The 23,951-nt window shown below is 36.2% G+C and overlaps 1 protein-coding gene across 2 annotated transcripts; it reads right to left on the bottom strand.

The window, feature by feature from the left end:
* Window positions 1–221: 221 nt before the first annotated feature.
* Window positions 222–18,769, bottom strand: KERA (keratocan). 2 transcript variants are annotated; one of them, XM_060113037.1, is made up of 4 exons: window positions 18,529–18,769; window positions 7,602–7,652; window positions 5,390–6,284; window positions 222–1,142 (listed from the first exon to the last, which is right to left on the bottom strand). In XM_060113037.1, the coding sequence occupies exons 3-4, from the start codon at window positions 6,273–6,275 to the stop codon at window positions 967–969; spliced, it is 1,062 nt and encodes a 353-aa protein (XP_059969020.1). In that variant the 5' UTR covers window positions 6,276–6,284; window positions 7,602–7,652; window positions 18,529–18,769; the 3' UTR covers window positions 222–966. The 2 variants fall into 2 exon arrangements, with proteins under 2 accessions (XP_059969020.1, XP_059969021.1); XM_060113038.1 differs by lacking the exon at window positions 7,602–7,652.
* Window positions 18,770–23,951: the final 5,182 nt, after the last annotated feature.

Genomic DNA, 23,951 nt, shown 5'->3' with positions numbered 1-23,951 from the left:
TATAAATTTTTTCTTGTGGAAAGAGGAAAATGGGTAGGAGAAAATATACTTTAATGTATTCATGCTAGAAAAATGGAACTAATCGTTACTATAACACTTTTTATTAAAAATATATTCTTAATAAGACTTGTGAATAAGCCTCCTGAAATAAATATTTTACTTCTGTTTTGTTAGAAAGCATTCACTCTTTTTATTTCAAAAATCCAAAAAACATTGGCAAATATAAGGACTGAACAATTTGCAATTCAAGTGGATTTCAAGTGTTAAAACACTAATATTCTGTCAGAAATGTGTTACAATAAATGTAGAACTTTAATTGCTAGAGTACACTGTACTATATCTAAGAACAGCAGGTATAAGAAATAGTAATGAACTAAAAATGACTATTGCTCTGTTATATGATATTAAATGACTAGAATTTTCTTGTTATAAAGTATCCGATGCATTTCATACCCATTCTTGAGCTAAATACCAAACTTATACTCACAAATGTTACTTAACAATCTGAATTTAATTGTTTCTTTATAATTATGATAAAGAAGTATCTCATTTTTTCATTTTCTCTAGAAATTTCTACCTCCTGTTAGATGTTGTGTTTATACTGTGAATATAATATCTGCATAAGCAATTTTGAACATTTGCAAACAAATATATCCTTCCTATTGAATCACAATGTATTTGTATTATTTGGTATTAATAAGCTGTGAGAGAGACGAAAAGGAACTATCTTTGAGTTGATAAACTATCTTAACTCTGTGTCTGTTTTATTAATTAAAGAAAAGCAGTCTGTGCTACATATCATGGGGAAAAGCAACTTTGAATAGAAAAAAAGTAAGCCATACAAATAAAAATGGTGGCCATAAGCAATTAGAAAAGTGATTTTTATCTTAAACCTATGAATGGCAACCAAATTTCAGGTCAGAAATATGAACTCATTAAATGAATTTTAGATTGTTGAAGACATGTTTAAATAATGACAGCCTGAAGGAGCCTGAAGCAGATCATTAAATCCATTGGGAATGGTGGTTTGATTTCATTTCCATCCAGACGGAGGTAGCGAAGATGAGGTCCATAACTGAAGGAATCCTGTTCCGCAGGCAATGTGATAGGAGTGGTAGGACATATTACAGAGACGTTCACATCTACGGAGACAAAGAAAACGTGAATAAATGAACTAGAATACAAGAGACTAAGGATGGGAAGACCAAGAGCTATTATAACAGTCCTATGGAGGGTCTAGTGGCCTGGTCTATGAAGGTGGCAGAGAGACAAACCCTTTTCGTGTAAGCTGGAAGTTATGCATATCTGTATTATAGAAGTAACCCTGAAAAAATGTGCAATGTACACATAGTCATCTCAGTCCATATTTTGCTATGCTTAATACAGAGCCCTAGAAAGGACATATTGTTAAAAGTTGTGGTGGAAACAAAGGTGTATAATATATATCCCTTGTCTTCTTCCTTTAGCAAGCCAGATAAGGCATGATTTGATTACTGTAGAATGAGAAAGGTAGTATTTGGGCATTAGAGGTGGAAACAGTGGTTCAGAGCTGGTACTGAAAGAATGGGTAGGTGCATGGTGGAATGGAGGAGTAGATGGATGCAAAGGGAGAAAGCCAGTCTATTATTAGAGAAGGTGCTTGAAAGTTACCTTTAAAAAATGCAAACACTCAAACTAGTAGTACATGATGATAAGTTTTTTAAAAAGTGCAATTAATATAACTTTATATATGTGATATTTGCAGAAAACAACCTTGAATCTCCATACTTAAGTGTATTTAATTGGAAAGGAAACATTTGCCAAGAACTGAATTACAAAAATTCAAACCAGAAACTATTCCATCAGCCTTTTCATATGATTAAGATGTGAGAAATCATGCACCTGCCTTGGATCAGAGCCCTTGGCATCAGTGTCTATACTGAAGTTTAGGAGCATTCAGGAGAGAAAGCCTCTTAAAGCAGCAGAATTCTGACAAGTGTGCATAATAGCTGATCTCAACCATGAATTCATGTACTCCTTTTAAATCCTATTTTGAAACTGTTTTGAGGAAGAGATCTTCCCTTGGAAGATAAGACCCAACTAACTTTGGCAATGACCTTCCTTTTGTGTCCTGACTTGTTCTGAAGGATTTTATGCTTACAGTGAGGGTGCTTTGTTCTGATCTTATGCCATTTTGTGAATTCAACTTGCTAAAAACAATGACTCTTTATAGCAGATTTGTGTTCATCGAGGTATTTTTTCTTACGTATATTATAACCTTATCATGACACAACCTGTATTGGGCAACATTATTATTCTCCCCACCTGGGCATTGCTGAAATAGTGGTTCAGACAGGTAAGGCAATGTGCACCAGGTATTTCAGCAAGTAAGTGGCAGAGCGGAGTCCCAGCCTCGTCCCTTTCCTACTACACAGGGTCCCTTGCCTGCTGGAGAGATTATGTCCTTTCTGATGTGTTATCTCCTATCCTTATCACCCTCATGACCCATAACCCATGCATGTGTGAATAAATAGAATGTAAAAACAAGCATTCTAAATTGAATTATATTTTCATAAATTAATTAATGTTTCTGAGAGCACCAAGAAGTAACTTGTTCGAATAGATAACATTTTTGTCAAATTTAAAGTCCCCTAAGGTGTTCAGAAGAAATAAATATTTCCATCATTTTGGATAAGAAAAGTTCACTGTCCTATAAATTCTGAGAACTCTTCATATAAGAGGTATGTTTCTTGGCAACCACTTCATTAACAACTAGACTAGATTATGAGGTAAGAAGAAGTAAGTACTTTAGCAGTTATTATAATGCATTGTGATATAATGTTGAGCCAAGAACTCTTGCCAGGGAAATTCTTCTTTTCCATTTCTTTTCTTGGAATATAGAAATGACCATGCTTGATATCTACATTAAGCAGCAAGTAAATCAATTTCTCTTTGCTGATGTTGTTGCTGTGAAAACGATTTTTACCTCTATTGATAGAAATTTGTCTTAAGTCTCATATTCTAGGCATTGAAGAAAAATGTGCTATGATAATAATGTTGGAGTGGGGGAAAAAACACCTAATATGGGGAACCTTAGGTTCAGGTCCTGGCTATTATACTTATCCTTTGTCCTTGGAAAAATAGCCTCACTTAGTTGAGCTTCAGTTTTTCTTTCTTCAGACATTCCTAATAATAGCACACAAGGTTCTTTTGATGATTAATTTGTGGTTCTTAAAGTGTGGTCCCTGGACCAGCAGCATCAATACTACCTGAGAACTGCATGCTTAGACCCCACCCCATACCTATTAGGTCGGAAACCCTGAGGCTGGAGCCCAGCAGCCTGTGTTTTATAAGCCCTCTAGGTGATTCTGATGCACATTAAGGTATGAGAATGATTGGAAAATAGAAATATATGAGAAAACTTTGAAAAAAACTCTCTAAAATAAAAGTGGAGGAAGAACAGAGTCCTCTTCTTTGTGTAACTTTGTAAAACTGTGTAAGTACCTAGCATGGGTGCCCAACTATGTGTTGAATTTTGCTACCTCACTCCTGAACACTCTTATTCTCAAGTTCCTACTTCAGGGGAATTCCTAATTCACAAATAGGGCTCTATGTGGAATCCCTTTAAATTAACTTCCTACATCAAATGTCTATGGGACTTTTGTTGTCAGGTAAGGAATGCACCTGTAGAAGCACAGAACTTTCATCAGGAAAAAATTACATTTATTTAGGTTGATATTGGCTACTGTACTATTTGGTTCAGTGCACAGATTCAGCTATTAATATGTTTTTTTCCTGTTGCATCTTTTGCTTTAACTACAAGATTAAACAGTGTGTCTCATCACCATGGAAAAAAATCACTGCTGTGGGAGCAGCCTGCTCATGAGTTCCTGGATTTTATGCTCAAGTATGCTGTTAGAAAAAAACAAAAAATATTGAAAAACTAAAGAATACCCAGTGCAAAATAGTCTATTCTTATAGGTTGGATGTTTATGTAATTATTTGCTTAATGAAAAGTTTAGTGAGGAATAAGCAGGCAGCACAACCTTCTGACAATTATCTGTGTCATTTTCCTGCAAACCATCCAATTGATTCTCATTTTAGGAATGTATTTTATAAGGCTGTTCAGAAACCTCTTCAAGATTAGCTTTCTAAAGGGCTTGTGCTAGGGTGGAGCATGCATGGATACTTGCCAGGCTGGTATCATCTCCTGTAGCTGGACCAAGATATTGTCTACATCTACACCTGAGTCAGCCTGGTCTCAGGCATAATTATGAAGATGCTAAGTTTGCCTTTAATTTCTCCAGCCCCTTCTTTCTATAACCACTTCTCTTCATGGCACCTCTTCCTCCAAGACGCTTTGCACTCATCTCTCACACGGGGAGGGGGAAGGGTAAGCTGGGACGAAGTGAGAGAGTGGCATGGACATATATACACTACCAAATGTAAAATAGATAGCTAGTGGGAAGCAGCCGCATAGCACAGGGAGATCAGCTCGGTGCTTTGTGACCACCTAGAGGGGTGGGATAAGGAGGGTGGGAGGGAGACACAGGAGGGAGGGGATATGGGGATATACGTATGCATATAGCTGATTCACTTTGTTATACAGCAGAAACTAACACAACACTGTAAAGCAATTGTACTCCAATAAGGATGTTTTTTTTTAAAAAAAAGCTATTTTCAGGAAAGGAGTGTGTATTCTACCTTGTTGACTGCCATTAGTCCTAAGGAGTTGCCAACTTCAGGGACATTTGTTTCAATTTCAATTGAGCAAAGCCTTAAAGTACAATATTGGTTTCCCAGGTATGGTCCCCAGAACATCAATCTCAGCATCCCTAGGAAACTTGCTTGAAATGAAAAGTCTCAGGTCCCACCAGACCTACACAATCAGAAACTCTGTGGTGGGGCCACCCATCTGTGTACTCTGAAGTTTGAGAAACCCACTGATCTAAAGCAGAAATTCTAACTAGGGTGATTGTAGGCATCAGCTGTCCTGTAGGTTTTAGGACAGAGGTCCCTTCCTGATACCTCCTAAATCATATTCCTTCTGTTACTATTCATGAGGTTGCTTGTGGCTGGTACACTTTCTTCAATGAGTCTGCCCACTGAAGCAGAAATATCAGAATCTCCTCAGAGTAAAAGAAGATAGAGACATTTCGTTTCTCCAACAGGTAATAGCCCTCTGTAGATTACTAAAATCCACTTTTCAATTTGCAGTTTGAACATTTGAACTTCTTGGTTCATTGACACTGTCTGTGAATAGACAAAACTTGAAAATACACTAAAAAAATATCTAAGGGCATGAGAGCTGGAGAGAAAATGAACATTATTGATATTCTTAAAGAAGATATAGAATAAATTTAATAACCATGAATATCTTAGTCCAAGACACACCCTGATGGTTACTTACTTTTAATTTTGTTATGATCGAGGTGAAGGTGCTGCAGATGAGCACTGATTTTGGGGACCTTTGTGAGTTGATTGTGAGACAGCTGAAGATCTAGAATTGATGATACATTAAAACCACTAGAAGGGAGGCCAGCATCTGATAATTTGTTGTGGTTGAGTCTCAGGAAGGCCACTTTAGGAATCACATTAAAATAATTTTCTGGTATTCCTTCAATTGAATTGTTGTCTAAAAACAGCTGCATAGTATTGGCTGGTAATCTTGGTGGCATATTCCTCAGGGAGTTCTTAGCCATATTTAGCTGCATGAGGTTCTTGAGTCCTTTAAAGGTGTCTCTTTGGAAGGCATTGTCTAATAGTTTATTGTGCTGCAGGTCAAGAAGGGTCAGGTTCTCCAGATTGCTAAAGGTCCCTTGAGGAATTCTGGACACCTTGTTTCTAGCTAATTGTAATTGTTCTAAACTTCTTGGCAATGGAGAAGGTACCTCCTCTAGCTCATTATCTTCCAGAAATAAGAAAAGCAGCTTCTTCAGTTGGCTCAGGGCTCCTTTTTCAATTCCATAGTTGGTTATTTTGTTCTTGTTTAGATTTATCCATCTCAGCTGGGTGGCATTCTCAAATGGCTTCTCAGGAATGGTTTCTATCAGGTTGTTTTCAAGATAAAGATACCAGATCCTTGATGGTATAGCAGGGATTTCTTTGAGACCGCGGTTTTCACAGTACAAAGCAGTAGGGAAACTGGGGGGACAGAAACATTCCCTGGGACAATGGAAGTCATGCACCATCCCGTCCTCTGGATCATTTGCCTCATAAACCTGTCTCACACTTCGAGTCCATACAGTATCTGTTATGAATAACATCCAGATGATGAAACAGATTGTGGTTGCCATTTTTAGTACCTAGAGTAAGGGATACAATTGTTAGATGTTTAAAGATCTTGACCTTTAGATAACTGCATGCACCAAAATGATCGATAAACATTGCTTCTTCAAGGGGGGTGGGGAGGTAAAGACATGTCAGCATTTTATACATATTTATCAACGAATACCCATCTATTTAGTGGGCACTATCTGCAAAGCATTTTTGCAAACACTGAAACTGACTCACCAACTTGTAACTTTCTGGTTTTAACCCAATCACAATGAAAACCAAGAAAGAAAAAGCAAATTTTAGGAACTCTTAAGTGCTTTTCCATTTCAAGCTATTTAATGCAAGGAAGTTAACTGAAATCCAGAGTTAAACACACGAGTACAAAAAAGTGACCTTTTAATAACTCAAATTTAGAGTCTATGTTGTTCCTAAGAAGTTGGCATATGCTTTCACTTTTACTCCTAAATGAGCAGAACATCTGGATGAGATTTCCCAGGCTCTTTGGCCCTTCAACCAAAGAAATAGATCAAAGAACATTTTAGCAATTTTTTGTGAAGGAAAATTTTAGGATTTGAAGAAAAATGTGTGATTAATCTCTTGCTCTGTTGCTCAACTTCTCAGGTAAGTTTTATTTTGGCGGTTTAGGGAAAGACTTCTAATATTTTAAGTAGAGGATCAAGTTGTTTAGCCAAGAAATTTGGATTATGAAACTCTCTCTATATAGATATAGCTATAGATGTTGATACAGATATATATCACACTTACATAAGTAAGCGGTGTTACTATGGTTGATAAGAAACAAAACAAAACAAAGAACATGCTCAGGATACAGGTGGATCTCCATATTTTCAGTATGGATGCTAACAGAGCAAAGGTTAACACTTACTGATATGTGATACATTTAAAAGACATAAATCCTCCCCGTTGAGTTTCAACAAGGTTATGGGAACAAAAAACTATCCTAACAGGAAAATAATATGTATCTATATAAACAATAACGTTCTTATCAATGTACATTTAGTTCAAACACTTGGTAATAAAGACCAAATAAATTTCACTGATTCCTTAGGAAGAGATAAAATCAGCATCATTTAGAAATGCTGATCTTTCAATTTTGCCACTAAATCGAGTGGAAATGACAAGCGCAGGGCAGCTTCCGCAAGCTGTCAAATTTCTTGCGATTGCAGAATACTGCTCTGGTCATCTTCCAACAGAGACACATTAAAACATTATTTTTTTTCAGAATAGGGATTTGCTTTAGTTATTGAAGCTGTAACCCTGCCTGTGATGAATCATAACTTTGAATTCTTAACTTTAAGAGTTTTGAAAAGCGTAAAATAGTTTACCTTGCTATCCAGGAATGTATCGCTGAGTCCTGTGTCTGGATCTGAAGTTTGCTAAAATCAGTTAAGAAAAAAAAAAAAAATCTTTGACTAGAAGAATTTTTTTATTTTATGCTGTCTAGCCTCCTACGAGAAAAAATAAAACCTCCTCTGACCAGTCACTATGAACACCTTTGATCTATTGTTTCCACTTTGACAGAGCTTCAGAACACCGCTTACCTCAGTTTTCTTGGATCTTCCTCGTCCCTTTCTATTGGTCACTGCTCATTCATAGTAATGGATTGACCCAGGCTCCACTGTCGTGTTTTTGTGAATCCTCCCTAATATATATGCATCCATGGCTCCAGCTTTAACCCCTCCAGCAACCACAGCACCTCAGTACCTAGGTAGCCCAGCACAGGAAATTCTGACTTTAATCTCAAGAACCTATGACAAAATTCAGTGCAACTTTCACTCTGAGTACACAGTCCCAAAGATATTGTAATGCACTGATCTGGAGACCTGATCTAACAGCAAGAAACTAAAAGCAGTTTTGAATTCAACTACAACAAAAAGATTTTAAAGCATTTTTCTCTAGATGATCTTTTTTAAAAATTGGATACAAAGACATAAAGACCAATGTTTTCTGTTTATATGGAAATATCTTATTCATTTTTTTGTATAAAACAGATGCTAGGATTCTATTTAGACATATTGTTTTTGGTCAAGGGGAAAAAGATAAAAAATGTATTTGAAAAATTTAAAAGTGAAATCAGGAAAGCTCTACCTGATGTTGGCACTAAATACGGTGTACAGAAATAACTGTTTTATAGAAATAATTTTTGTGTCTCTTTCATATTGGGAGCTTTATTCCAAATAATTATTAAAATGAGATTTTTCTTTCCTGCATTATAAAAAATGTTTTGCATTTAGGCCATTATAGGACATTCTGCTGCACTGTTTTGTTTTTTGTTTTTCTTTAACATACAAGTTTAGGATAATATGTCTTCCAGTTCTTGTATTTGAGGAAAAAAAATGGTATGCCTCTTAAGGAAAGACAAAAAAGTTTTGAAAATCTCATTTTCAGATATTACCCTGCTGATTGATTGTAATCATTTTGTTTTTCAAAATCTATCTTATTCTGGGAAAAGGGAGTTGTATTGATATGACTCATTCAACACTGCGCACATAAATATTATCAAAGATAGAACACAGTGAAGAGGGGAGAGCACTGGACTCAAAAAACTTTTTCTGAACCACCTACTTCCTTTCTCTTAAACACAGTTTTGTCATTTACAACATAGTGCTGGGGGCTTCCCTGGTGGCACAGTGGTTGAGAGTCCACCTGCCGATGCAGGGGACACGGGTTCGTGCCCCAGTCTGGGAAGATCCCACATGCCGCGGAGCAGCTGGGCCCGTGAGCCATGGCCGCTGAGCCTGCGTGTCCGGAGCCTGTGCTCCGCAACGGAAGAGGCCACAGCAGTGAGAGGCCCGCGTACCGCAAAAAAACAAACAAACACAAAAACAAAAACAAAAACATACTGCTGGACTACCTCGCAAGGTTGGCCCTAATTTGTTGTAAATTTGTTGTCTGTAGCATTAGCCCTACGCTCTCAACTGAAAAATACCTTTAATTTTCAGGGCCTTGATAGCTTAAGATCAAATTCAGACATGATCTCTTAGTAGCCCAACAGGTACACTCCTATCATATATTAAGAAAAAAAATCAAGTGTTAATTTGCTTTTGTCACAACAATGATCTCCTCTCTCTACTGCACTTTTCCTTTTCTCTTTCTTCTTTTTCTAAACCCTCAGTATAAAACAACAGATGATCTCTGAATTTGCACGGCCCCCTGTAGCTACTCTCTTATTTCTTAATTTTCTTTTTTAGCCAAACTTATTTTAGTCATTTCCTAATTCTGTGACACAAATTTTGCTGTGTCCATTGTAGGAAAATTAGTTGTACATTGGCTGCCTCCAATTTCCGTTTCTTATTCACCATTCCACCCATGATTCACCCATCAAAATAAGGTTTTTAATCCCTCTGCTTCCCTCACATTGCTCTAACAACAACAACAAAAAAGCAATAACCTTCATATTTACTAATCTGTTGAAGTCTTTTAGTGTTTCACCTACTTGACTTGTGACTTTTGGCAATGCAGACCCACCCCTTTAATAAAATGTTTCTTGGACTACATTCTCTCCTAGTTTTTTCTCCCCTTTCCTTGTGACTTCTCTCTATCTATGTTCTGAAGTTCTCTGTTTCCTCTAACAGTTTTTTAAAAAGCTTTTCTAGCATTTAAGTCTCTTTGAGATTCTAAGATCTCAAAGATTTTTAAACGATTCCAAGGTTTTAACCATTCCCTTTATTATGATGACTTCTGAGGCTCTTTCTTCAATCTAGCCTCTGGAAGAAAAACTGCACTGCAGTGTGTGTATCCACTTGCTTTCTTGACGTCTCCTGTTGCAGGTCTCACAGCCATATATCTAAAATGAAATTCACTATCTCCCTTTAACTGCTCTTGTCACTTTATACTTTTGAGTGACACTATCATCTTATTCAGTCTCCTAAACCAGAAATCTGGAAATCATTCTCAACTCTTCCTTCTCATTTTGTGAGCATATGATAGCAATCACATTTTAAGGACCCTGGGAGACATGATATAAATAAAAATGATCATCTACAATGCTTGCCAGGTTTGGTATCATTGTTTCCAGACTAAAATATAGGATGTCTTCCACTGTTAGTATAATCTCTGTTTGTCTGTGTCTTAATTTTTCCCATTACAATTCAATCTACTCTTCTTTGATTACTGCTTCCTGAAGGATGGGGACTTAACTCTTCATGAGGACTGCTTAAGTGGAAGTTCAATAAGTTAAATTAAGCCAATGGTGCGAACCTCTGAGTCATGCTAGTTGTTATAAGAATTAATGGAAGACTCTGCCCAGTCTTATCTGACTCTGCTAAGAGGGAAAAATGAAGCCTAATGTGTAATGATGTGGCTTTGAAATTGTCCTTCTAATGACAGACTAATATTTTAGAAGTCCCCGGGGCTTTGGACATGGTAGGTATCCAATAACTATTTACCAAATGAGCAAATGAACAAATAAACACATAAGGTGCATGTATCATTTTGATAATTATGAATTTTTTGATCAGCATAACTACTATGTGAATAGGAATATAGTGAAGAACCTTCAAAATATGGTAAATGTGAGAGTTTTCCTGTTGCATCTTACTAGCTGTTTGTGCGGGCACAGGTTATTTAACCATCGTAAGCCTAAGTCTACCCATAATGCACCTGTTCTGAATACTATGAAGGGTGGTTTGAAAATCAAAGAAGATAATGAAGGTGAATATGTCAGAAGGCCCAGAAATTTCTTTCAGCAGAGAATGTGATAGTTGGTATCTTGGCCTTCCTGAGAGAAGTCCTAGAAGCTTGATATGGAGTTAAAGTCTTGGTGGCTTAACCTCTTTTCCTTCTGTTAGCACATTTTGATGTTTCCTATTTGCTTATCTTGCTTCTATTTCTTAGTAAAAGGGAGGATGCTTTGCTAAACTGTCTTAGACTGGGGAATTTGTCTTGTTGCATTCCTAAAGATCGCTGACATTTAAAAAAAGAAGGCGATGCATAAAGGTATAAAAGACACAAAACTCTAGTAGGATTTCAAATTTGTTGGCATATGTATCTGATGATTCTATGTTAGCAATAGTTGGATTGTTAGGTGCTCCCAGGACCTATGTTTATGTCCAACTGACTATACGTTTACTAAGAGAAATAATTTTCTCTTCATAGATCAATTTTAGCCTGTTTAACTATATTCTGTCAAAAAATTTAAAAATATAAAAGGAATCCACTAAAATATATAGCTGACACACATGCATATACATGTGTATTTAAATTTTTTCAAAATAATACATTTAAAATATAGCAATGACACATTTAAAAGGTCAGAATTACTACAAAACTGATAATGAACCAAGCAATCCCCCACCCCACACTTCGGTGTAAGTCCTGCTCCCAAGAGGCCATTGTTTTCAACTCTATTCTGGATTTCTTTTAATATTTACTTCAATATCCTTGCTTGTACTTTTTGTTTAACTTATGAATTTTAAACATCAACTATTTTCTTTTATTTTTTAAATTTTTTTTATTGGAGTATAATTGCTTTACAGTGTTGTGCTAGTTTCTGCTGTACAATGAAGTGAATCAGTTATATGTATACATATATCTCCTCCCTCTTGGACCTCCCTTCCACCCCCCCCCCACCAATTAGATAAAGATTTAGCACATTTGCTCATTCCCACTCTTACCCCACCTGCAACCATTATTCCTTTCAATAACTCCTAATATATGTATACCACAAACTTTGATTAAATATTTACTGCATGTTATTACATAATATAAATATTGTTTACTGCTGAAGAAAACAGTGCAAAATTAGTTTAATTCCTTCATTGTATTGCACTTATTTGCCATATATATATATATATATATATATATATATATATACACACATACATATATATGAGACGTTCTCTATACATATATATCTATGTCAATAATATTTTCCATAACAGAATTATTTCTCAAACAGAATTATAAAACCATTTTGGAAATATTTTGCACCCAGAGGGTAGGGTAACATAGTGTGCTGGTTAAAAGTCAGATCTGCTTGGGCTTGAATAAATCTCTCTTATTTACTAGCTGTGAAATATTGAACAATTATTTATCTTTGCCTTAGTCTTCTCATCTGTAAATTAAGGATAATAATAATATAAATAATCATAGTAATAATACCACCTCATAGGATTGTTATGAAAATTAAATGGGTTAGTATTTTTAAAGCACCTAGAACATGGTAAAAGTGTTCATAAAAAAAATAAACAACAAACAGAAATATTAAGTTCACTTTTTTCTCCTGGGAGATATTTCTTCTGGAATTCCATATCCTCCTACTTCAATCTAGTTTGCTTGCTGTTGTAAACCAACCTAAGCAAATTTGGTAAATGACAATTTTTAAGTTCTTTATGGTACATTTCAGTTGACTCATAATTAATGAGGGCTATAGGAATCTTCCCCTACAACCTACAAAGAGGTGTTAAGTTTGATGAAAATAAGTTCAACTGTATGTTACATAACAGGCCTTTATTTTGCACCAAATATTTTAAAAATTCATGAAGTGAGTCTCCATTATAAGATTTCTTCAAATGTTAACTAAGCTTACCTAAGGTGTCAAAACTAATGCAAATTCAATATCTTATAATAACCTATAATAGAAAAGAATAGATATATGTATATATAACTGAATCACTTTGCTGTACCTCTGAAACTAACACAACATAGTAAATCAACGATACGTCAAAGAAAAAAAACCAAACAACAAAATCAGCTGTCTCTGACAAAGTACTGTCTTTTCAAGTACATTTATGAATAATAGAATCCTTGGTCTCTGGTCCAGTGAGATTGTTGTGGTCCTGGACTTCCTTCACCCATCTCCTGGGTTAGATCCCTTGTTACTTTCCGAATCTTGTGTTCTGTTCTTTCTTGGTTAACTCCACTGCATTGGGGGAACACAGCTTCTGATCACTTCCTGTGCACGTGAGTTACCTCTCTTTTTTTGTGTGTGTGTGAAGTCACGTTTATAAAAATGTGTTTACTCAGCCCATCCGCTTAACTGATATTTCGACTAGATACAATTGTAATTTGAAATATTGGTCCCTCCAAATTTTGAAGATACTCAAGAAAGTGATTGTCTTGTTGCTTCTTGAGTTGAAATAGAAAAGGTTAATAAAATTTTAATTTTCAGTTTTTAGAATGTGACCTTTTTTGCTCGAATTAAACTTTTGAGATTTTCCTTTCATCTTCAGTTTCTGAACTATTACAACAATATGTCTTGAGAGGGTGTATTTCACTCACTCACTGGGTATCCAGGGAGTCCTTTCAATCTGGAAATTCACGTCCATATGGTCCATCCATTTTTTTCTGTTTTCTCTTTTTGAAAGTCTTAGATGGTGCACCTCCTTGTTACACTGTCTAAATCTTTTATCTCTTCTTTTCTATTTCCATTATCAAAAGATTTTTATGCTTTCCAACAGATTTCCTTAATTTTGTCTTCTTTAAAATTTCTATATCATACTTCATGTATTTACTTTGGAAACATTCTCTGGTTGTTCCCTTCCTAAAGCATTCTTTTCTTTTATGTAATTACTACCGTCTCTTTTAATCTCTTCAAAACAAGACTAAAAACTACAAGGTTTCGATAGTATTGTGAGTTTTTTCCTGCTCCCTGCAAGAATTTTATTTCCCTTGATATCTTTTTTTTTCTTGGCTTGATTTGACCTATAGAGGTATTTCACATTGGAAACATTCCTCACATAGCTGATGGTGCTTTGCTGAATTTTGATACTTAAGAAGAAGCACTAGTAACCTTATTAGAAGATCTGTGAGAATCAATAGCACTTGTCAGCTAAGGGTCAGGTATTCTGTCTCTCTTTTTTATATAAATTACACACATATACACACATATTGGGAATAAATTGAAAAAGTCAACACTTATTCTTCTTAGTGTACTTTTTATAACTTTGATTTTTTTTATTAAAACTGCTAACATGAATTTTTTTGGTTGTGACTAAATAGCAAATAACCTTCCATGCATAGTTTAGCCTTTGTATATGAAGCGTCCTGAGGCTATGCTGTCCAAAATTTATCTGAAACTAGTAGCACACCCTGTCACTTATAAGCTGTTTATGTTTTGATTCAACTTTGATATTTATGACTCTCTCTGGTGCCGGTTCCTCCAAGACTCTACAAGAAGACTTTCAATACCTAATCAAAAAATAAAAATATCTCTGTGATTCTTGGGTGAGCTGTGTTACCAACTATCCAGAACCAATATGCTCTAGGATTGTTCTCCTCCAGCTTCTCAAGCTCTCTGCATTTCTACAAACGTTCCACCTTAGCACTATTAGCTTTCAGAGGATACTAAGATAACAGGAAGTGAGCAACTTGAAAGCCAATTAGTTTAAAGCTCACCTCCAAAGCACTTCAGAAGAGGACTCTTACAAGAAGGCATTTCATCAGAATAGTGAGAATTAGACTCATCATGTCTCCAGTATGTTGAGGAGATCCATTGAGTCAAATACGTATTCTTGTTCTCCTTAGCTTCTTATCAAACTTCCTTCCAGGGCATCCCAGTCAGTCCTATACTGTTGCAGCATTTCACTCTCAATTTGTTCCTACCTATCGTATAATTTTGATTATAATGTATATAACTATAATTGTATTTATACTCTTCTTAGTCAGCTGGTCATAGAGAAAGCCCCCATGAGCCCCCGTGTACTTGACGAGTCAGCACTGCTGAGCAATTGAGATTAGGCTAGATAGATCCGGTAATACTAGGTTTATGAGTAGTTAACGTCAAACTGTTGTTTAGCTTCCCCTTGGGTCCAGTTTCTTAAAAGGATAGTAATTATTTGCTAAATATAAGCATATCCTTGCTTTGGAAAGCTAGGGTTTTAATTCTCTTACTAAGGCTTACCACACACTACATATAGCAACCTGACCTACTGTGAACCCTTTAAACATCATTTAATCTGATGAGTGATAAGTAGCAGGATCACTGTGACCTCAGCTGTCTGGAGAGCCTTCTCTTGCCATGGGACAAACTCCAATCTTACAGCTTCTCAGCACCAGACTCACATGCAGTAATATGTGGCCTCCAAAATTCAAAGAGACTATTCATGCTCCTAGTGGTCATAGAGACGTGGTTCAGCAAACTGTCTTCCCTTTAGAGAGCTAGCCCAACTTTCCTTAGACCTCTTAACCTTTAAAATAAATCAGTAACTTGACAGCCCTATAGTCTTCCATTGTATTTGGCTCCAATGTGCTGGCATTCAAGTGTCTAATTGATGTATCTAGCTAATAAATTTTCCCCTCTAGGTTGTATCACATGATGTTCTGTGAGATGGTATTTCTGCAGACTATAATGTGGTATAAAGCCAAGGAGTTAACACAATCCAGAAACAGTATGGCAAAATTATATTACTGTTCCTGCCTGGTGAAATAAAACAGACTGCTTCTAGTAATTTTGTTTATTGGAATAGAGGAGAAAGACATTATTCAGATCAGTTGCTTTATACAAAGTACTAAGAGCTATAATGATTTGGACCCCATATGGAACAGCAGTGGCAACAGAAGTTGCCATCTAATTAAACTTTGGAAAATCCATTTTTATCTTCTCAAACTATCCTTCCACTACTAAACACAAATGAGAATCCGCTGAGGATCATTAGCCCTGCACTTTTAAGGCACTAAAGATGGCACTAATATTTCTGATTTTTATTGAAGCATTATTGCTATTAATTTAAGATTTTTGTAGGAGTAGAAAGCTCTGCAATTTTCAACTTGGTATTTCCAATCAAAATGTTCCTTTTGCATGGGTTACAGAGCTGATGTAAGAATCCATCATATTTTGAAGTCATCTATTCCAGCTGTACAAGAACCTGGGTAATAAATATGGGAAGGATAAAGGTAGCTTCTCCACTTGTCATTTTAGCATCAAAATACCCTCACTAGTGGACTGCAGAAGTGTCCTGTGTCCCCAGGAATTAGTTGTGTTTCAAAACCATGTTTTCTTTGGTAACGAACTCTGGTTCTTTTAGGCAAAGACTAGGTTAAAAAAAAAAAATAGTAGCACACACTTGAGATATCATTGTAAAGTACTTATTTAAGACAAGATGCCCTCTCTTTCATTCTGGTGACTTGAAGTCCATGATTTACCTATGTTTTAAAAATTCAGTGGAGGGAAGAAATTCCATATCATATGTCAAAATGACACACCCAAGGCTCTGATGAGCAGTTCTGGAGGGCTATTAATTTCACAAATCAAATAGCTCTACAGAGGACTTCACATCTCTTTCATTCCCAGAAATCTAATTCTCAACTGGTTGTTAAGTTCTTTTTGGATCAGACTATTCTGACTTTGTACTGATCCTGATATCTGTTAATGGAAAATGTATCTGTTTTACTCATTAAATGACACTACATTATCTCTTCCACTCCAGATTTGCCCTTCCTCACTGAAATCAGGGAATATATTTTCATTGCTATGCCTTCCACCAACAATTCATGGACATCACTAAAGTCTTTTTAAAGATACTGGTATTCCCATCTCCAGTATATGTCTCAATTGGTGAAGATGGATGGGTGGATTATACATGATAAAAACCCATTTTATCATATAGTATAAGAATTCCATTTTGTGAAAAATTTTATTTTGTGCTTCTATACTATGCCGAGGAATCAACTTCACTTAATGTATGCTTCCATTGAGTTCCATTTTGCGGTGTTTCAGCTAACTAACAGACTCCCAACTCCTTAAACTATGTTGATGGATCCACAGTCTCTGAAAGTACACTCATGTAACTAATTCAGCTTTATCTAATGTTGTCATTCTCTCTCCTTGGTTGAGTACCCTCAGAATCCATCCATCTTTTCTAATATTTAGCCAATATAAGTTAGGCAATTTCTGTAGTTCATTTATAACAGTATTTCCATCTCTAGATTTTACTTTCTAATTGATACCCTGTTGCTCCTTCTTATTGTAGGTGGGAATCATTGAAGGTTAAGGGGAATGGGGCATGAAAAGAATAAATTCCCTCGCAAAGTTAATGCCTTGAGTTGAGGAACTAGTTGCATCTTCAAAAAGGAAGGAATTGCTTTACAAATCAAGTAGTGTGGGGCTCTTTCAGCAAACAAAGGAGGTTCGGTGGGGCTGGGAATCATGACCACTCCTTCTCATCTGTATCTTATTGTCTAATCCCTATGCCAATTCTTGGGTGGCCCTCTATTTCCAGATCAGTGGCTAACTTTGTTGGACTTATGAACAAATTGGACTTACTAATGTGCTCTTGGAAGGAACTCGTTTGTACATAGGGGACTTACTGTATGGTTTTTCAAAGCCTTACCCTCAGGAAATGTGTCATTTCTGGTAACTATACAGGGCCCATGTCCCATTTTTGTGGGTCACTGTCATCCAGACTCTTACCTCTGAATAATTTCAGGGTTCTGACTGCTTTTTACCTAAGCTATGCAGATAACCAATGTGAATTCCCCAATATTTCCCAACAATCTGATGTCAATAATGGATTTCTGGTATTGGTATCTTTTTCTACTAGACTCCTTGGCTATAAATACCAGAGAATAATTCCGGGTGTTTCAACAAAAAAAAGAGTTTCTTTGAAAGTGATAGGTGGAATCACATAAATGAGAAGAGGCTGGAAGAGTGAACATGGAAAACAGGCAGAAGATAAGGAAGCTTTTAAAAACTAGATAGAAATCATCTGGCCAGGACGCATTGCCATTACTGCTGAATATCACTGGAAGCAGAGGGTCTTACCAACAGCCTTCACTGGGGGCCACCGCAGATGAATTCTAAGCCAAGAACACACCTCTCCTTGGCTAAGCCTGCCATAAGCTCCACCCTGGCTTTATGAGGCTGGGAAGAGAAGAGATACTTGGGGGCTACTGAGCCCCACTAAGATTACAATCAAGGGCAGTTTTCTACATATAAGAAAAAGGTCTGGAGCTGGGACAGACCTTTACTCAGGAATATGTAATTCCCTGATTAAAAGCATGAACTGGACACTTTTCGGCACAGAAGCCTTCATGATTGTCCCTTGCTTACTCCAGGACTCTGTCTTGATGGGTCCCCCACCCTGCATCCACAAGCCCTCTGCTATAGCCTTACCCAGATTTTTGCAGTTTTCTGAATTTACTATTATATCTTCACTCCAAGCGTTGCTCATGATGTTTGCTCAACCAAAATCCCCTTACCACCCATCCGTCTGTAGAACACAACACTCAAATACAGCATCACTTCCTCAACGAAGGCATTCAATACTACTCTCCTTTAGAAATAAGTACATGCTCCTGTTAGAACCTACTTACCCAATGTAGATTCAATTCCAGCTAACAATTTGTGATTGTTTTTCTGTCTTCTAGGCTACAAGTTTCTTGATGACAGGCAATTCTTTTTTTGTTTGTTTTTTTTTTGACCTTGGAACCCGATTGAAATTCCCGACAGATATTTATTGCAAAAACATTTCTCTTTATATAACAATTTAATCAGGCTGAGGTGTGATAAGCGGGAGGGCAGCCATTAAGAAAGGCTGTCAATGCGGCAGGATCGTCTCCTCCTGCTGATGGGTGTGGCGTAGTCATGGCCGTTCATTAGAAATTAAAGCGGAACTGAAATCCATTTACTGCCTGGTGGCGTGCAGCGCTGTTGTCACAGCTTAACCCAGCATCTGCCGTATGCTGTGAGGCCGGCATATGTCAGGCAGCCTCCAGCTGTAATTCCGAGAAGGATCACTTTCATATGCTTTCCCCATGGCCCTGGACAGTTGAGCTCAGATCCACTTGATTTTCCTGGAGCCACAGGTTGGACGCAGCAGGAAGAAGGAGTGGAGAGGTGACAGGGAGAAGGGCAGGCAATTCTTTTTCTGCCCTTTTTCCCCCATTGACTAACAGCATTGTGCTGGTATATCATAGGGGCCCAATGGATGCTTATATGATGAGGAAGATAAATTAAATTTGGTCAATAGTTCTCATAGCCCTTTTAGTCCAATTTTAAGTCCCTAACAAAATAATTTTAAGCTACCTGTCCCCTTGAATCATAAGCATTTAATTCTTAACTCTTCTCTCCATTGTGAGACTTGGTTATAAAATATTTAATATTATTAATAATTAGCAGATTTATCATTTATCTCAATAGGAATTTTCAGTTCTACTGATTGTAACTACTCTCTGGGATTGAATATTCCAATTAATTTCTTCCCTATATATAGGTTTTTCCTTTTTTTCCTTTTTTTTTTTTACTAAATACTTTAGACATTTAGTAAAACTTTTAGGGCAAAAATCACCTATGAATATGGGCTTTTTGTATTTTCCTCAGATTTTAAAATATGTTAGAGAAAAATAGTTTGAAATAAAAACATTGCTGTAGTAGTTTCCTCACTGGAAGGTAAATTATTTTTTTAAAGGATAGCTAAAGATAGTATGTAATTAAACGCTAAACACTGGCTTCAACTATACACAAGAATTCAGTGAGAACTGGATTATAATGGTTAAGAAAGTCTCCAGAGTCAGGAACCTAACTAGCTGTGACTTTGGGTCACTCACTCAGCCCTTTCCATTAGTAAAATAGAGGCAATGATGACATTACCTCATTGGTTGTTTTGAAAATTAGGTATAAATCAATATATAAAACATATAGAACATTGGCAATCATCAAAGTTTAGCTGTTAACATCACTGCTATTTTAAGGATAAGAGGGTCAGAACGCTAAAGGGAAAGGTCTAACTGGAATTGTAGTGAAAAGCTGATTCAAGAAATGTCCCTCAGGGGACTTCCCTGGTGGACCAGTGGGTAAGACTCTGCGTTCCCAATGCAGGGGGCCCAGGTTCGATCCCTGGTCGGGGAGCTAGATCCGACGTGCATGCTGCAACTAAGAGTTCACATGCCTCAACTAAGAGCTTGCATGCCGCAACTAAAGATCCTGCAGGTGGCAACTAAGACCTGGTACAGCCAAATAAATAAGTATAGAAAAAAGAAAAAGAAGTGCCTTTTTTTTAAAGTAAGAAATGTGCCTCAAACACATCTCAGTGAATCAGGAAACTGGCATTCTGTTTGTTTATTTAGCCAGACTTCAAGTGTGACTGATTGTGTTAATTGTCCATATAGGCCTCTCTTGTGTTTTGTTAATATTTTGCAGTTTTTACCATTTGCTTTTCTTGTGCCCCTCCTTATGAACAATACTTTTAATCTAATATACACCTTTTGGTTTGTATTTGTTCCTTTAAAATATGTATCTTTATATTAATGCATTTTTAATTTATATAAATGTTATTGGTTATATCTCACTGTTTCTTACTTTTTAAACCAGCGAGTTCTTTTTATGATTCAACCTTACAATGTGTACATCTTGTCCACGACCTGTAATTGAAAGCCTGACTTTTTCTTTAGCAGATCTTTTAAAAACAGCTAGGGTGTTGTATAACAATGTTCTTTTCGTGTTCGTGTTGGAATATCATGTTCCTGGCTAGAAACCACATCCATATTTTCCATATTCATAATTTTGGATAAGATGCCTTCTTTTTCTACTAAAAGGATGCCATTCCTAATTGAGGGATCAAAAAAAAATTTAAGAAACTCTAAAGAAAAAAATGTTTGGTGCTATTGTTTGACTACCATAGCTAAAGTACTGAAGAAGTGTAATACAAACCTACTTTTCTTGAATAAAACCAAATAAAATGTGTTTGTTATTCTATGCTTGGTGCCAGTGTACAGTAATGGAAATTCCAGAAACCACTGTGAATTTCATTTATTGAATCTGAAGAAATAAACTGCACTGGTGGTAATACAGCCAACCTTTCTTCACTCTATCTGCTAAGTTAGGGAAGCAGAAATAAAGTGATTGCAGTTGTGCTGTGAAAACCTCAAACAAATGCCTTTTGTTCTTTGTCCAGTTTTTTTATAAAGATACCTTCTAGTAGTCTGAAGGAAAACTTATTAACTAATTAACTATTTTTGCATTAAAAAATGTCATCACTAATTTTGTACCTCTCAGGACCATACTATTTTTCACAATTTTGTATACAGTGTAATTTCATGTTTTTCCTGGTGAAAATGCAAACAAAGTAGTATTTAAATGAACAAAAGAGAAAACAGGAAGAAGAAGCTGTGTGATTCAAGGTCAATAATAGAAAGAATCTTCATTTATTGAAATTTTATTACCAATTATCTATCAGTGTTCAGTGCTTCAGAAAGTTCAAGGAGCATAAAGATTTTGAAATGGTCAGTGTCTTTGGTCACTTACTTGGCTTGTAATTAATTTAGAATTTGATGGCAGTAACTGATGGCCTTAACATGAGCTGTTTTTTGTGTGTAAAGAAAAACAATGTGAAAGATATAAATAGAAAGTTAATATTGGGGAAAGTTTTTGATTATGTGGCTGCTGGATCAAGTTTTTAAGCCAAGAAATGTCACAATATTTCAGATTTAGATCATATCAAATCAAGTTTACTATCATTTACCTTGCTAAATGCTATAAAAGGTACAAACAATATAGAAGAGATAGTTTACCCCACAGTTCCTAAGAACTGAGATGTCAAACTACTTCCTCATCCATTTGCCAGTTATTCAGTCTCCCAAAGACTAATTTGTTATAACAAACCCACTCAAAGTCTCTGTGCCATAATTTGTGTTTAAGGCTATTATGAAATAATCATATGCAATAAGTACAAAATGTGTGCTAGGGTATTAGAGGAGCCTGGAATAAATCATTTCTGAGACAGTTCTTACGTTTTATAACAGAAATGTCACACAATCAGAACTTTTCCGCAAATCCAATTCAAATAGCTGTGTTTCCTCATATTTGGCTTTTCTACTATGAAGATTCTAGGGAATGCTATCTACCATATCATTTTAACTGTGTCTATTGATTCTGAAGACCTTATTTCTAGAATCCTTAATATTTCAGTCTCTCTGTGCTTGTGAGAGAGAGTGTATGTGTGAGATTGCTGTTAGTAAAGATGGATTTACCTTATTAAACCAGTAAGGAAAAACCAATATCAAATTAAAATTTTATAAAAACTTACACTTCCTAATTCTGCCTGGGGAAACATGATCAGCTGGGCCACCTGAGCTATCACAGTGTCAAATGACTGTCTGAAGCCCTTTGGACTTGTCTTTGCACTGTCTGCACACTTAAATCAGACTTAACACCTCAGCAAGAGGACCGATAGACATTGGATTTTCAAAATATCCTTTTCCTTCCCTCCTCAAACTACAAAATAGTTTCTCCACATTTACCTGAAAGTTCGTAGTGAGCTTAAGCATTTTGTTCATAAAGAGATCTGTATCCAATAAAATAAATTTTAAAAAAAGTAAAAATTTACACATTATAAACCAACCATACTTTAATAAAAAATTTTTTAATAAAAATAAAATTTTTTAAAAAGAGATCTGTACCCAAAATGAAACGATTATTATTATTCTCACATTTGTATATTTTCCATTATAATCAAAGTTATTCTTCCATCTGCTTGGAATTTAGCTAAAGAGAATTGTTAGAGAAAAAGAAAAATCCAAGGGGAAAATTGAACAAGCATACACATTTTATAGAAAAGAATTCTTGTGGGCTTCCCTGGTGGTGCAGTGGTTGAGAGTCCGCCTGCTGATGCAGGGGACACGGGTTCGTGCCCCGGTCCAGGAAGATCCCACATCCCACATGCCGCGGAGCAGCTAGGCCCGTGAGCCATGGCCGCTGAGCCTGTGCGTCTGGAGCCTGTACTCCGCAATGGGAGAGGCCAAAACAGTGAGAGGCCCACGTACCGGGGGGAAAAAAAAAAATTCTTGTAAAGTAAAGCAAAGTTATTGGAATCTAAAGTGACTTGGCTGGGAGTACTTGCTAGTAAGCATTTTTCCCCTCAGGTAGAATATTGCAGATTGTATCTGAAATATTATAAATCTAAAAAGAACTGGCCCCATAATCCACTATACATTCACAAATTTCTCCCAAGCCAAACATATTCATTTCAAATAACGTTTTCAGCCAAAGGACAATAAATATTTTCACTGTTAAATTCATTTTCAATTGCTCAAAAAGCCTCCAAGCTGTTGGCTTCGTAAGTTGACAACTCACTCCCTATAATCATTTCTAGGATTTTATCTCAAATTCATAAACTTTATGCAAGAATATGTGATTTTTTTGGCTTTTTAAGTCCTTTAATGGCCACCTAATTGCATTGCTTTTAATTTATTCAATCTATGAATATTAGGGAAAGTACCTCAAACTAATTTTAAATACACATCTTACCCTTCTCTAAATTCTTAGAAAAACAATGATCTAAATTCAGATTTTCAAAATAATGCCTTCCAGGGGTGGAGACACGGATGTAGAGGACAAATGTATGGACACCAAGGAGGGAAAGCGGGGGGTGGTGGTGTGGGTGTTTGGTGGTGGTGGGATGAACTGGGAGATTGGGATTGACATATATACACTGATATGTATAGAACAGATAACTGATAAGAACCTGCTGTATAACAAATAAATAAAATTCAAAAAAAATCATGCCTTCTATAAATTATCCAAAAAGATAAAAAGAAGCACATTTTTAAATGAAGATTCCTTCTAGAGACTTTCAATATTCTTTCCATACCCTTACCTAAGGGATTCTTAAAATTTAGAATCATCCAGGGAACTTGTCCAATTTTCACGTTCCAAAGCTTGAGTATCAGAGACTCTGACTTAGTAAATTTGAGATGGAGCCCAGGAATCTGTACTTTTATCATGACTTCATGGTGACACT

The sequence above is a fragment of the Mesoplodon densirostris genome, chromosome 11 (assembly GCF_025265405.1).
Source record: "Mesoplodon densirostris isolate mMesDen1 chromosome 11, mMesDen1 primary haplotype, whole genome shotgun sequence".
In the NCBI taxonomy this organism is placed as follows: Eukaryota; Metazoa; Chordata; class Mammalia; order Artiodactyla; family Ziphiidae; genus Mesoplodon; species Mesoplodon densirostris.
This window is presented reverse-complemented; position numbering and strand designations above follow the sequence as displayed.

Excerpts from the sequence above, each read along its gene's own strand:
- KERA (XM_060113037.1), bottom strand. The coding sequence starts at position 6,275 with ATGGCAACCACAATCTGTTTCATCATCTGGATGTTATTCATAACAGAT. Across the intron at positions 1,143-5,389 it reads CGATCATAACAAAATTAAAA|ATGTGAACGTCTCTGTAATA; the intron begins GTAAGTAACCAT and ends TTGTCTCCGTAG.